The sequence below is a fragment of the Ornithodoros turicata genome, chromosome 9, assembly GCF_037126465.1.
Source record: "Ornithodoros turicata isolate Travis chromosome 9, ASM3712646v1, whole genome shotgun sequence".
Taxonomy (NCBI): Eukaryota; Metazoa; Arthropoda; class Arachnida; order Ixodida; family Argasidae; genus Ornithodoros; species Ornithodoros turicata.
Genome location: NC_088209.1, coordinates 27,785,716 through 27,800,484, shown reverse-complemented (window position 1 = coordinate 27,800,484; position 14,769 = coordinate 27,785,716). Strand labels below are relative to the sequence as shown.

General features: G+C 45.7%; 1 protein-coding gene across 1 annotated transcript; it reads left to right on the top strand.

Moving 5' to 3' along the window:
• The first annotated feature begins 716 nt into the window (after positions 1 to 716).
• LOC135368499 (proline-rich protein 12-like) lies at positions 717 to 13,835 on the top strand. The gene is made up of 9 exons (XM_064601830.1): positions 717 to 994; positions 3,315 to 3,780; positions 4,274 to 4,439; positions 4,592 to 4,772; positions 4,826 to 5,016; positions 9,735 to 9,917; positions 10,744 to 10,866; positions 11,775 to 12,056; positions 13,016 to 13,835. The coding sequence occupies exons 1-9, from the start codon at positions 972 to 974 to the stop codon at positions 13,033 to 13,035; spliced, it is 1,635 nt and encodes a 544-aa protein (XP_064457900.1). The 5' UTR covers positions 717 to 971; the 3' UTR covers positions 13,036 to 13,835.
• Positions 13,836 to 14,769: the final 934 nt, after the last annotated feature.

Sequence of the window (14,769 nt, the reverse complement as noted above, 5' to 3'; positions counted from 1 at the left end):
TAGCTTGCCATTTTTTCATTGAAAAAGCGCGCCTGAGAAGCGCATCACCTTCCCTGACGGAGGCTTATCTGGGCGCGAAGGCGGTTTATCTGGCCTGTAGTTCGGCACCTACTCAAATCATCTCCATTGCTCCAAATCACGTGGCCCTCTGACGTGAGATGAGGGCTGTACACCCTGCGTTCGAGGTCGCCACGGTTTCGGTTCATTTGCATATCAAAATTCGGACCTGGATATTTGCATGCACGTGCGTGTTTCAGTATTTTTTAAACGTGGAATAGCTTTCAACTATAGGATGGTCTCTCATTCTGATCTCCCGCTTTTGGCCGAAGTACCCTAATTGAAGAGATTAATTAATTTTGGGTAATTAGTCATCTTGTAGTTGCATACTTTCTTCGAGAGGATGTCACCTTGCCGTATAACTCAAATGCAAAATCAAATGCAAAAACGACATCTATACTGCTCCCATGGCTATTTTTATAAACATTCAGTAACCGATAAAAAAAAAAAAAACACCCTGTATAATGGGAATCAAGAGTTTACGATGACGGTAGGAGACACCGTACAGCAGGTATACAACACCTTCCTGCATACACGAACAAGTGCCTAGTCTTCCCAACCGACAAAATCTGAAACACCTTCCGCTGCCTTGGGCAGCACCGTGCTCCAAAAAGATTTTGGGCAACGCTTTCAGCTGCCTAAAAATACCCTCCCGTGCTCTTTGAGGGGGAGCTCCGACTCCGAACAAGCGGCTCGAGTCCCCCGGTGGTGGCCCAAAGGCAGGCCCATTTTTTTCGGACTTACTTTTCTTTAATGGGACATAGTACGCAACAAGGTTACTGCATGTGAAACGTCGTTTGCAAGGAAAGCGAAGATTCCGCTCAACCCGCTGGAATCAAGTGGCTGCGTGTGTTTCCCTTTCGTGTTGTTCGAGTGTGTTAACGTGCGCCTGCTGAACGAGTACTCGAGAAAATATGTCTGCGGGATTCGACCCAAGGTAAAGTGAATTCGTTTTTTTTTATTTTATTTTATTTGTTACCTGTTTCCGTGTTCTATAGTGACACGATAGAACGACGTGACACCTTTAACGTGAGTCATGTTCTAAAAAAAAAAAAAAAGAAGGTAACTTTCGGGTAAACGATGATGGTCTTTCTCATTGAATGCGTCTAAAGCTACCAACTGAATAAAAAAGATCGTTTCAATAGGTCACTTGAGAGTTCATTTATAGGAAACCTGATTATATATTGACTCAGTACTCGCGGTTTGGATCTGGTAACGTCGCTAGGCCTAAATACGTTATTGCCACATAGACAGGCCTAGTTTGGTCTCTGCCACGATGCCCATCGCACACACATGCCATTATGGGTGATGACTGTTGAATGATGTGATTTACGACCCGGCACTGCCTACTTCGAACTAGAAGTCCAAAGGGTTCACTTGTGTTGGTGCGATTCTCATAAGCTTTGAGTACTAGGTGAACTTTATGTATTTCGAAAACTTTACCCTCGTTGCGAAATGCCATTCGCTTGCACCACACCTTTCTCAGAAACGTAAAAAGTGCGCATGTGTGTGAATGGGGGGTGATGTGTCCACGTGTCCATTTCATGTTTCATGTGTCAGGGAGTTGCATACATTTCAGCGTTTTGCTTTTTATGTAACGATGTTCCGAGAAGCGAAGGTTTTCTGAAAGCGAGACGTTGCTAAAAATATATTTTGGGAAGTGTTCATAGGACTATTTTGTCGGGCTCGTTCCACGCCTTCATTCTTACAAACATACGCACATTTTGATCAAATCGAATCATTTTTTTTACTGTCAAGTGTAGCACAAAAGAACGTTTTTCGGGGGAAGTTGGCCAAAAAGCGGCAATAAAGTCGCTTGACAAGAATATATGTTGATGTTAAAATAAACAACAAATAACGGGTGCAAAAAAAAAAAAAAAAAAGAAAACTGTTCTTGCGTTTACGTTACGCTTCGCATTTATTACAATATACCAGCTCCCGCGGCATAGTGGTTAGGATGATCGCTTTCCACGCTGAGACTGGGAGATGACACGGGTTCGAATCCTATCACCGGCTGTGCTGTCTGAGGTTGTCCCTGGGTTTTCCGAAGACTTACCAGACGAATGTCGGCACAGTTCCCTCTGAAGTCGGCCCTGGACGCATACTAACCCCCTGTCCCCCACTCCTTCCTGCTGTCCTCTCTCCACCTGTCCACCTCTTTACGCCGCTCATAGCCACTGTTGTTTCGCGGGCTAACACGGAACTAAAAAAAAAATTATTACAATACATAACTCGCCACGTCATAATAGATTCATATAATGCACGATAATTCACCACTAAACGACTGTAAACGTTCACTCAAGAGGTCCACCCTGAAAACTTCAAGCGTGTACGATACACCTCCTGTTATCGACGAATCGGGATTACGGTTGATCCTGACTTTTGAGCGTGTTACGGCGGTGAGGTTTTTAAAGCGCACATCTGTGGAGCAGTGAACAGTGAGTGGAAGTGAAAGAACACCACAACTTTTTTAGTCAGCTGCGTCAGTTCTAAAACAACGGCATCCAGTGTGCTATAGTAGCCGGCGTAACTCAGTCGATGTCTAGACAGTGTGCTGTGCGGTCTCCCTTTATGTCAGTCTGGACGTGTCTCCACATGGTTTTCGTCAAGACGTTTTGGTGCCATAGAGGTTGACACACCAGCGGCTCACATAGTGCACTTAGTAAGTGGAGACACGGTGCAATATCTACTGACTGCTGTGGGTGTAACTATGGCCGCCATGGATTGAATGCGGTGAGATGAGTTCGTGCACATTTTACATTGTACCCGCGTCATAAGCAAGAAAATGTAAGTATGACTACAGTTCGGGTAAGCGTTTGTGAATAAGTAATACGTTCAATTTTTGTACTTTAGTATTCATTTGGTCAGTCTATTGGTGTACAGTTCTTCCCAATGTTTCCCTTGTTGTTTTGTTATTGTCCAATTGTTTTCATCAATACACAACGAAAGGACCTATTTTAGATCAAATATTTAGGAAAGGGGTCTCCTTCACGTAGCGATGTAGCGGTCCAATAAATGTAGCGCGATATTAATGCGCTCCCGTGTGCACGTGTACAGCGGGGAGTATTTTAGGACGTGAAACGCCTGAAAATTTAAGACAGAAGTTGAATGGGAACCCTACCTCAAAACTGTACGCACGAACGATCCTTTGACGCTTTTGATCCTTTGCATCAGTTTGTTTGTAAGCGTTACACAGCATTACGTGTCGTAACATTTAGAATATTAGAATAAAGCTAGGCACTCGTTCTCACTGACAGGGGATCTCCTGGCGGGCCCTTCGGAACCCCAGTGTCTCCTGGAGGTTTGGCGGACCCCAATCGCGTTGCCTTCGCAGCTAGCCGGGGAACGCCAACTACCCCCGGCGGATCGGTTAGCTGGCCGCCAGCACCGAATTCTTCTCCGGGTGTACAACCCATGTTCACAGGTGGGTTGTTCCCAAGCCAAGGAGGTGCACGGACGCCATGCACGCCACCACCCCCTCCTCCACCGTCGACCGCCTACATGGACATGCAATCGCCTGGCAATCTGAACCGTCAGACGGCACCGTTCCCACCGCCGCCGCCGCCGCTGACGCCGAGTGGTGGCCCTCCAGTGCTACCGCCTCCCGGGTCGCCCTGTGCTCCGCCACCACCGCCGCCACCTGGGTGTCTACCACCGCCACCACCCCCTCCTCCACCACCACCGCCTCCATCTGGTGGTGCCCCTACCTGGAGGCAGAAACAGGTATCTCGTTTTCTGCCTCTAAACCCATTGTCCATGGAGTGATATGATACGTGTTGCTCGGTCCTCCCAGACCTTTACAGAACGAAAATTGTCGGCCCAGAGCACGGGAAGATTGTGTTTCATTATTATTATTTTCTCATGAGAGATTTGTATCAACTCTAGTCAAGGTTCGTTCACACCGGTATAACATTTGAGAAGTACGATAGTAATAAGACTGAAATTCTGACTCGACTTACGTGCCCCCTACCCATTTTTTCTTGTTCCCATCATAATCATAATCATCATCATCATCTGGCTCGACAGGCATGCTTAAAAAGGTGTCACTAACAGGTTTTGATGCCATTATTATGGCCTTATCTTATATGGTCCTCATCACCAGGAGAAGCCCTGATCATTTTGCCCCGAAGCGCTGTATGCTTTCAAAACAACTCACTTGTTCACAGCTCACGTTGTACGGTCTAAATGCTGGGCGTTTGTGATCTTCACTTTTTAGCAAGCAGCACAAGGTCCACCAGGAGCCGGAGGCGGAGGGTTCGACCCATCACAAATAGCCGCACAGACTCCACAAGACGGTGCCAACCAACCTTTCTGCTATTTACCTCCTCAGCTTCATGGAACACTTAGCAAAGACAAGAAGCCTTTCACATACACACCTGGAGGTAAAGCTCATTTAAAGACGCGCAGACAGCAGCAAAGAATGAGAGCATTGAGGGCTTTGCTTATATAATCCGTGTCCCAGAAAGACTAGATATGATAGTTATCGCAACTAACTTATCAGACGCGTTATTCACGTGACAAAACTCTTTTACAGGACTAGACTTGTCAGAAATCAAATCTCCTCGCATTCAACGAAGAATCAACGCGAGGCAGCAAGCTGTGGCTCAGCAGGGAGAGGCATGGGATCCTAGATATCAACAACAGCAACAGGGTGCAGCAAATGAAGGCAACGGGTATCTCTCGCCTCAAGCACAACTCAACCGACAAATGGAAGGGTAGGTTTTCAGTGAAGAATAAAAGAACATACTAAGCGGATGATACGATGCAGTATGCGTCTAGACGGAGCCAATTCACCCCAGGCAGAGCGCTACGTCGACCCCAACCGGCAGCAGGTCTTACCTCAGCGGAGTCCAGGGGCCCATACTCCAGAACCCGACCCTAACAGAGACTACATCCAATCAAGATCGTTCCGTGTGCTGCAAAAGCTCACGGACACTGACTCCCCGGGATACGAACCTCGTAAGATTGATTTTTATTTTATTTTGTTTATTTTGATTTCGTTTATTCTGATTTTGTTGATTTTTTTCCCGTCTAAGTATCGTCAGTATCCCTCTGCTTACACATCTCGTATGATTTTGTTTACATTTGTCACACGATTTCAATTTATGTCGTGCCCAGGATATTCCGCCTTAAAACCCCTTACTAAACAGTATTTTCCCGAAAAACTGTTCTATTTTTCACAGTATCATATTGTGCTGGAGGAAAGAAAAACATGGAGGTGTAGGGTATACGTATCAACACGAATGTATCATCCGCGGTTTGTATCATGAGTACGTTAGCCGCTCCGACATAAAAATAAATACAAAAAGAGCAAAAAGCACCTATACTTCTAAAGGTCACTATCTGGCCATACAGAAAAACAAGAACTGCCTCCGCTCTGTGTTTATACTAGAGATCAAAATTGTTATCACTATACGTAGTACGGTAGTGCTAACACACGCCAGAGCTGCGAAACCCTTTGCATAGCTTGTCATGCGCAACGATCCCGATAAATAAAAAAATATCGATCTACCAATCATCATCAACAGAGGAGGATCTCACTAGAATCTTCCAAGCTACCGTATTCTTTTTAATGGGCATTATTTTTTATATTATCAAACCCACCAGTAACACAAATATTTGTGTGAGGCTTATTGCCCATCGAGGTTCCGTACATAGGCAATCAGGTATCCCCTGTGTGCCTCCAAATACGCAACACTTCCGCCACCCTATCAATACATGTTACAGCCGCGGAAGTCCTTGTGATATGGGCATTATAATGACGCTTTTTAAAATGCCCGCTTAATGCCACCATGCTTACACAATCCGTCTTCTGACCTATTTCGAAGAGGCCCCCCGAGTTAGCGGTCGATTACATCGCCGTTCGCCGACCACACCCTTTTCACCTTTTCAGTGATATAGTGCGTTACACAAAGGCTGCATAGCAAAGGTTGGCTCTCACAACAGCACGAACAATGATTTCTTCGTATTGTTTTCTCTGTTTCAATGTAAATGCTACGGAAAACGAAAAGTTCGTTCTCGAACTTTTTCTCTTCGGTTTCAGCGACAAATTTATGTGGTGGATTTACTCCGTCTTGCAAACGCACGATGCTTTAATTTTTGTTCCCACAAGTACCTGGAGTCCTCTCAGGGAAGGTTTTACGAATTCCCCGAGAATATGCAATTACAGCGGCGTGTACCGGCATCAGTGCGATATTCCTGTATGATAATTTTCATTTAGTAGTTTCAGTGATCAAAGCATGACAGACAAGCAGCTACTCTGTTGCTTATAAAATTTTACAGTTGACTGTTGTTATACCAATCTATTTGTATTGACATCCTAAGGATGGGGCAAGCGCAATAGTTGCCCACATCACGTTGCAAAACTAGTACTGCCCTCGCCCAAGACATTAACCTCGTAAAACATTTGTAATGGTGTCGACGCTTCTCGTAGAGTAGCGATTTGAAAGTTGACGAAGTCGGGCCACTAAAAATTTTCCCCGGCTTGTGACGCTAGGGAACCAACCATGGGACAGAATTTTACTGTTATCACTCCTCGCAGAGAGTACGCCTTTTTTTGTGGCAATTAACATAACTACATGGGTGTCACAAAAGGAGCGTACGCCTCCCGCTTTCAACACGTCAGCGGTGAGAATGGAGTGCATTCGGGACGGCGGTTGGCTAGGATGCGGTGTGGTACGTGAACACTTCCCCTTCGTCATTTGCGTTTCATGAAAAGTTTATTTCGAATCCAATCTGGGAGGGACTGTGTTTACTCCTTACCCTCAAGGTTAAACGACCAATTCCGAAAGTGTGAGGGAGACAGTGGCGATTCCTGCCGGCAGTAGAACGTTCCCCAAGGCGTAGTACGAAACAGCTAGCGGTGGATGGACATAAATACAGATAAAAAAAATAAAAAGAATCGTGGTACGCTATATTCACACTTCAAGGCAGTCCATGTAATTTTTTTCCTGCTTCGACAAGGTCGATCGACTGCGTTGCACCAACAGCAGGGACCTTCGCTTTTAAAAACGTGAGTGTAGAACAGCGTGCTATCACCGTTCACTATTCGCGGCACGCTCTTTGAACACGTAAAGTATTCCACTAAGAGACACTCCATTCCAAAAGACAAACCAGAAGTCGTGTCGAGAAAGAAGGAGTAGTAGCCGTATAGTAAACGATGCCAATGGTGTTGTGAATGGGTGTTATCCTTGAGGAGAAAAGAAAATAAGTAGATAAAATGCAAATCGGAATTCAAAAGCATCGACTGTGTTACGCATCAAGACCGAAGCTCGCTACACCGAGACACGGGACGTGGCTGCAGGGGAGCACTGTGCCCTCGTATAGCGCCTGTGTCATACACTGGTATAACTATTTATTTATTTTTACGTCCACATCAACAGCCTATAAGCGTATATGGTGCTCAGACTTGTGCCCGTTACTCCAAAAAAGTAATTGATTACCATTACAAATTACTCGACTCAAAATGTAAGTGAGTAACGAGTATAAAAGTAACGCTCGGGCCGTTATACTTTCAATTCATGCACAAATTTCCGCCCCTGTGTGCTTAAAAAAAAAAGACAAAGCCCAACTCCAATGTGATTGGGACAGCTGAAGCAATGCTTTTTTTTTCTCGCTTACTATAGTAGAATAGCCCAACAAAGACACAGGAAATTTGTCACAGAGCATTGTTATTTTGAGTCGGATTATACTTCAAAAATAATTGATTACTCAAAATTGTAATCGGATTACTTGAAAAATTACTCAAAAAGTAATTGATTACAAGTAACGCAATAACAAATAACATTACAAACAACACTCCTGCAATTACTTGCAATTATGCAATTACTTTCACCGCGTTGCGCACAAGTGGTGGTGCGCAATGAATCTGACAACGAAACTACACAAACAACACCTAAAACTGAAGACACTCAACAGGTTGCAGAATACAATCACACTCAGTAAGTGGTCGTGTAAATATCGTACATACCAGGATAGATGGGGGAAAAGAGAAAGGGAGAGACCGACAGGCTATGTACGTCATATACAGCAGCTAAAACACCTGAAATCATCCATGCCAGAGGTGCTACTTCGTACTAAAATAGTGCCATCAATATTCAAGAGGAGAAAAAGTAATTTCGTTTTGAAACCTGTCAGAATGAAACTTCTTTGGCCAGAGGGAGAAAACGAAACAAGGCACAAAAGATGCTCGATGCTGAGGTCTATAAATATGATAGGAATTATTATTTCTTTTCTTTGTCAGCAGTCGCGGAGGGCCATCTGGTAACAACCGCCATGCTTATCATTACATCTTCAGCTACATTATGTTTCACTGTTACGGTTCAGGAGGAAGCTAGGACAAAAAGCCGCAGGAGGCGCTTCAGTGGGCCATAATTAAAACCGCCTTCATCTCTAACCGCAGTGCATGATGGATGCCCGCTATGTCTCAACAGAGCAAGACACCGGAAGTCAACTCGTAAGGCACGCGCTATATCCCGGGGAGCCACGGAAGATTGACTATTTGCACTCGAGGCGGCAGCTATTACGTATTTTGGCTTCTATCGCTGTAAGCGATTGGCGTGAAGTGCATTTCAATCGGGGGCAATTGCTTCAGAGGGAGAGAGGGGTAGGCCCTTGTGCGCCGCAGGTAGTGTGCAGAATGAGAGACGCGCTCCGTTAGAAAGTGTGTGCCATGGAAAAAGTGATTGTGCGGGTTGTTCCGTACGAGCCCTATATTGGAAGGCGTAAGTGCTCCCATGTTGCTTATACTTTTTTGAGGGACACATTATGATACGTGAAGAAGTGTGTGAGCAATGAAATGTTAAGTGGTGTGTACGGGGTGTGGCATGTGAACGGGGTCCTACAGAACCGCGTTGTCTGTGTCAGTAGGGATAGCGGTTTTGTGTTAAGCTTGTAGCGCTCGGAGTGCTTTTTTTTGTTTCTTCGATCGACACTGGCGCCAAACCAGTGGGGCACGGATCAGGGGGCGGTGATGGTCACTCGCATGTCACTTACGAGGCCCCTTACTGTAAGGCCAACAACAGTACACGCAAAACATCCGTAAAATGTTTTAAATAAGACACGATTTCCAGCCTTACTCAAAACATCTATAGCTACACGGTTTCCATCAGATCCTTGATAACAGGATGCTAAGCCTTCATTCTTCGCGTGTCAAGACCTCTAGAAGTTGGTGCGAAGCCCCTATACACTCTAAGACAGAGTCGCACCATAACACGCTCCGGAACGAAAGCCTATAGATAATATCGTTGTCTTCCCTGATTTGTCGAAAATGGGGGACATCCTACCACCCTGTGGCCATTGTGGCCCTTAGAAGTCGGCCCAGGACGGACATTCCCCCAAAGCGTTAGTCATGTCGTGTCGTCGTGCTCTTTAGCACCATCAACTTACCATGACCATTTGGAGTCGTAGTAATTGCCACAAGAAGGCGTATACACGCCCCGCCTTCTCAAATCAGAAGATATAATTGTATCATTCGGGGCAGTGGGAATGTAGCAGAGAGTGTTATGGTGACGACGTGTTTTGAGCATGAACGAATCACATCTAATGCCAGATTGAAACACACGCATTTCGTGCAACGAGTAGGGCAACTTCCCTCGGTACTTCGCCCACCAAACATTGCCAACATAGCTGCCCCATATAACTGCGTACGAACATTAATGCGTTACAAAATTTTCCAGCACCTCCAAAGCCCCGAGAAGAAGATGAGATGCGTTTCACGGGTCTTCGCCGAACCGACATCCCGTCGCGGTCTTTCCATGCTCTGCAGAGAATGACTGGCGCAGATGAAGAACTTCCACAACAGCAGCAGCAGCAGTATGGCTACGGTCAGCCACAGTATTACGACCAACAGGAACAGCCAGGTACTTCGTTATCTCCATTCCCGTATCTAGTGCCGCACGAATAGTCATTTTAAAACCCAATCGAATATGAAGCGAACAGAGATACACCCGAAACGAATAGATACCCGAGCGAATACGAAACCGATACAGTTATGTAACCGAGCGTATGCAGATTGCAGATGAAACATATGTACAGACATACCGCATAAATACGTCGTATACGAGCGTGTATGTCATGTATTTTACACGAGGCAGCGCTCACAGTGTTACATCAAGAGAGGGCATGTAACTTACATGCACTCCCTTTTGACGTTCGAGCTTAGAGATGCAGCTTCGGAAATATTGGAAAATATTCCAGACATGGAAATATTCGAATAGAAGGTATTCGAAAAATCCCGATATTCGCACAGCCCTACCCAAATCTTCTAGGGCTGAGAAATGGTGTATATGTTACGCTCCGCTGTAATTACGAAGATTGGGCACACAAGTAACTCCCCAGCGTAAACAAGCGGCGCAAGCGTTACCAATGTGAGCCGTGCTGGGTCCCGTGTTTTAGTGTGAGAACGATGAAGAGATAACATTTAATGAGCGGAAAGTGGAACAATGGGTTCGGTTTTCAGCTATACACGTATAAGGTCACCACGCGTGACACCGGTGCGTTGTGGCGTTCTCGGCACGGTTAGTTGTGTGTCACAATATGAATATGCATAATATGAAATGGAGGCGGTATAAAAAATAAACGAACGTTTTTGCAGCAACACTTTTCGCAGCGCCTCTGAAACTGTGGCTTGTAGGGACATTTACTCTCCGAGTAACAATTACTACGTAAAACTGTACGTATTTTCAGACATCCGCGAGTACTGCAACCATCCCGAAGAACTGGACGACGCTACAGTGAACCCGCGCTACCGAGGAGCAAACATCCCATCCCGCTCATTCAAGGTGCTCCAAAACATGACCGGCGCTGACAGTAAGTCGACAGTGTACTGTCTTCGGTAAAACATTTGTGTAAGACTGAATTTGTGTACGATTCGAGACAACTACAAAGTCGATATCTATAGCACATTTTGAGCACGCTGTTTTATTTATTTATGTTTACGCACAGGACTTAGGAGCGTTACGGAAGGAAGGAATGTAAAACGACCGAATTTAAAATTACCACACAAATAATGAGTTTTACAATAATACTTCACTACAATGCACACAGTGTGTCAACTAAAAGAGTATAGTGCGAATTCAACTACAAGATAATTACATATCAAACTACACTACTAACACAGTAGTACACATGAAGGACTACAATACTCTTGCACGGCACCTTTGATTTTTTTTGTTATTAAGGCTTCAAGTGATGGTGCCGGGAAGATGATTCCAATCTACTGACGTGTATAATGTATTATTTATGTCCTTTTATTCATGCGTTAGCATTAGAAGCCCCATTTTGAAGAAAAGCTGGCGTCGAAACGGGGTGGCTGTGGCGTCCGTGTACAGCGCGGCACGTGACGGAGAAGAGCGAACCGCTCTTCTACAGCACGTGGAACCGCGGAGCTCGTAAGCTGGAGCCGTCGTCAGTTGCCCCTCGTCTCTGAACGTGTTCAGATGAGTCTCGCGCGTTCTCCGAGAGCTTCGCGAGTAGCTGAGTTTGTGTTTGATGTCTTGTGGCAGTTTAAACTGCAACGTTCTCCAATGGATGCCGGACCTTCTACTAGCCCTAGTACATAAAAATATAAGAAACAGAAAAGAAGCATAAGAGAATCAATTTGAAGCAAGACGAACGTCTAACACATTGTCATTAATTATATTCATTATCTTATTATTATTATTATTATTATTATGCATTAATTATGTATTAACCTCGGCAACGCAATCGCATTTCAGGTGCAGCAAGCGCGCCCTCAGTGTTCGATCAGAGGCAACAGCAGTCACCAAAGCCCCGCAAGACGACGCAAATGACGGTCCAAATGGGGCCTCAGACGGGTTATGCGGGTCCTCCTGGCCAAGGAGGAGTCGTGTACACTCCCGAGAAGGTGTTCCCACACCCCAGCGTGCCCGCGTCCATGCAGGAGGCCGAGGCGGAACCGAAGAAATACAGCGGTGGCAGCATCCCGTCCAGGTCCTTCAAAATCCTTCAGGTTATGACCGGCGAGAACCCGACTTCAGGTTAGAATGGTTTTAGTGCAGGTTCATTAGTCGTCAAAATATGAAATGTGTGCGAAAAAATGCTATTGTTGGTCTGGCATAAATAGATTAGCTTCATTTAAACCTCGCAGACAGTGAAAGCAGACCCTGAATGGCGAAGTATATCGTGATGCGTCCTGTTTCCGTGGAGCCATATAGCACATAAAAGCAACAAGAAAAAAAAAAGCACGCACAGCAACCAGACAATAAGAAAATTTATGAAAGGATATACATCGGAAGTGTTAGAATCATTACGGTACAGACACTCTGACTTTGCCATAATATTTTATCTTTTTTGGAACCTTGGTACAGCACGTAAGCAACCTCAGAACGTAAGCAGTTTGCACCCTGCCACCAAGTTGCTTTCGTCCTCGGCTGCAGTGGCGTAGCCGGGGGGGGGGGGATCAATCCCAGATGCCTCAAGTGCAGTGTTGTGCCCCCTACTCAATTTAGGTAGCGAAATACCGCTACCCTATTTAAAAGTAGCGCGATACTAGCGGCGCTACAAATTGACGAATGTAGCGCGATACCGCTACCGCTACAAAAAAAATGTAGCGCAGTTACCCTTCCGCTACTTTTTCGCCGATGGCCTATGAATATGTGCCATATATACGCCAGCCAGATTCAGGGCTCAGCGACGGCCGCGGCTCGATTTCTCTGAGTCGGGCTTACATGATCTGAGAGCGAGTTCAGTGGACGTACTCTAGCGTCTAATTTATTTCATTTTCTCCCTCAAAAGCAGCGGTTCCGCTACTCAAAATTGTAGCGGAAATTACTTTCCCGCTACAAATAACAAATGTAGCGGAGTTACACCTCCTCTACTGAAAAAAGTAGCGATTACAGTAGTGCCGCTACGCACAACATTGCGTCAAGTGGCACTTCAAACGGAAGATATCAAAGCTCGTATAGCTGGTTTCTTACACCCTGTTTTTGTTCTGCAGAGCATGGTACGGACTTTTGAAGATACCGAGCCTCACACGGATGAGTGCACCCAGCTACCGGGTCTTGGTGCTTCGAGGAATGACTGTAGGAAAGCACATTTCCTCTGTCTCACAGAACTGTTATTCAGGACAAATGTTTCTTTTCTTTCTGTGTGTGCGCGCGCCCTCCCTCTGTGGAGCCCTTAGATGATGTGAAGAGCATAGTGCCAACACAGCTTTTCTCCTTTTTCAAGTGTTTCGTGAACCTGCTCATGTTACACTGACACTCAATCTTCCGCTGTTTCCTACCTATGGTATTTACGATTGGAAGAGGGAACATTTAATACAAAATATATTTCCTCCTCCTTTGACTTGATGTACCAACTCCCTTATCTCAGGCATGTGCTGGGTACGCGTAAAAGATTTCTTCGTCCGAGATTTACTGCAGAGTTCATATCTTTTTTTTTAGATTACAGATACCAAACTGTCTACGTGCACGATTCTGTATGATGTGTGCGTGTAGTATGTGATCACAGAGCTTTCAGACATCTACGTTTTTGTACTTCTAAGAAATATGCAGCACGTTCTTGAAAAGACGCTTATACGCATGCATGCTTTACATGACAAGCTGGTTGTGATACACACTGTCAGTGCACAAAATTTGAAACGTGTACCTTATCGTCTGCTCCTTTGTGCCTCAGATGCGACGAAGATATTTTGGAGTCGGACCTTTCTAGTCATCTATAAAAATCGTTTCTATAGAAGTCTAAACAAACAACGACTTGTCTTCCCGCAACGCATTTGTGTAGATGTTTACGATTGAATAAACCATAGACTTTGATGAAGTGTCGCGGGAGCTGTGTATTGCACACGTGTTCAGCGCGCTCGGAACCCTGTTCCATTTACCAAGCAGTCTCTCAAAAGCCACCACGCGGAATACTTTCGCACTGTGGTGCATCGTCACTGCCCCATAGACCTGTTTCTGCGGGACAGGTGGCGCGAGTGAGCAGCAACGTCAGCGCCCCAAAATATGCAACGTGCGGTGCAGACGACGGCGGCACTTTCAAATACATGGTCCCGAGTTGTTCGTACTTCGCAGGACGTTCCGCTTTTTCTGTGGATTTCCTACAGGTTTTGTAGCTTTCCCTGGCGCCATGCTGCTTGAAACACCATGCAAAACCCGCTGACTAAACGACCTATTGTTGGAGCGGTTGCCGCTTGGGTCCGAAGTGGCGCTCTGCGAACTTTGCTGAAACAGCCCTATGAAATTTATAAAGACGCACGGACAGAGCAGCCGTTGACTTCAGCAGGCCGCCAGCAGACCTGCGAGCAGCCATAAGCTGTCAATGGCCGCTGAAAAATTGTCTCCTACCCCGGCGGCGCTGCGGCGCTACCTGTCACCTGATTGGCTCTCCCATCGGGACTGCGAGCGTCACATGGTGACGTCGACTTTCCTCGTTCACTTGCACGCTCTGTGAAGGCGTTGAGGATTTCTGTATCTGGAGTGCAGATCAGAGACCACACTCTCACGTTGCAGTTCAGCTGCGCAACTCGTTCATTCGCAAGAGCTCACGTTATATGTTGCGCAACACGCCGCAATCCAGAATGAAAAAATAATACATACAGGGGCGTTTCACTGATCTTTAAAATATGCGATTCTGTGACACTAGGCTGTTGCAGCACTTCACTACAACAACTAAATGTTCGGGACCACTTGAAGTCAGATTACCAAAACGATATAAAACGTTCTTACTTGAGCGCTTGCGGGGACTTGA

What these genes read in the sequence shown, in the direction of transcription:
- LOC135368499 (XM_064601830.1), top strand. Translation starts at nt 972, where the DNA reads ATGTCTGCGGGATTCGACCCAAG. An exon ending in CGACCAACAGGAACAGCCAG is followed by an intron (nt 9,918 to 10,743) that starts GTACTTCGTTAT and finishes ACGTATTTTCAG; the next exon opens with ACATCCGCGAGTACTGCAAC. An exon ending in CGGCGAGAACCCGACTTCAG is followed by an intron (nt 12,057 to 13,015) that starts GTTAGAATGGTT and finishes TTTGTTCTGCAG; the next exon opens with AGCATGGTACGGACTTTTGA.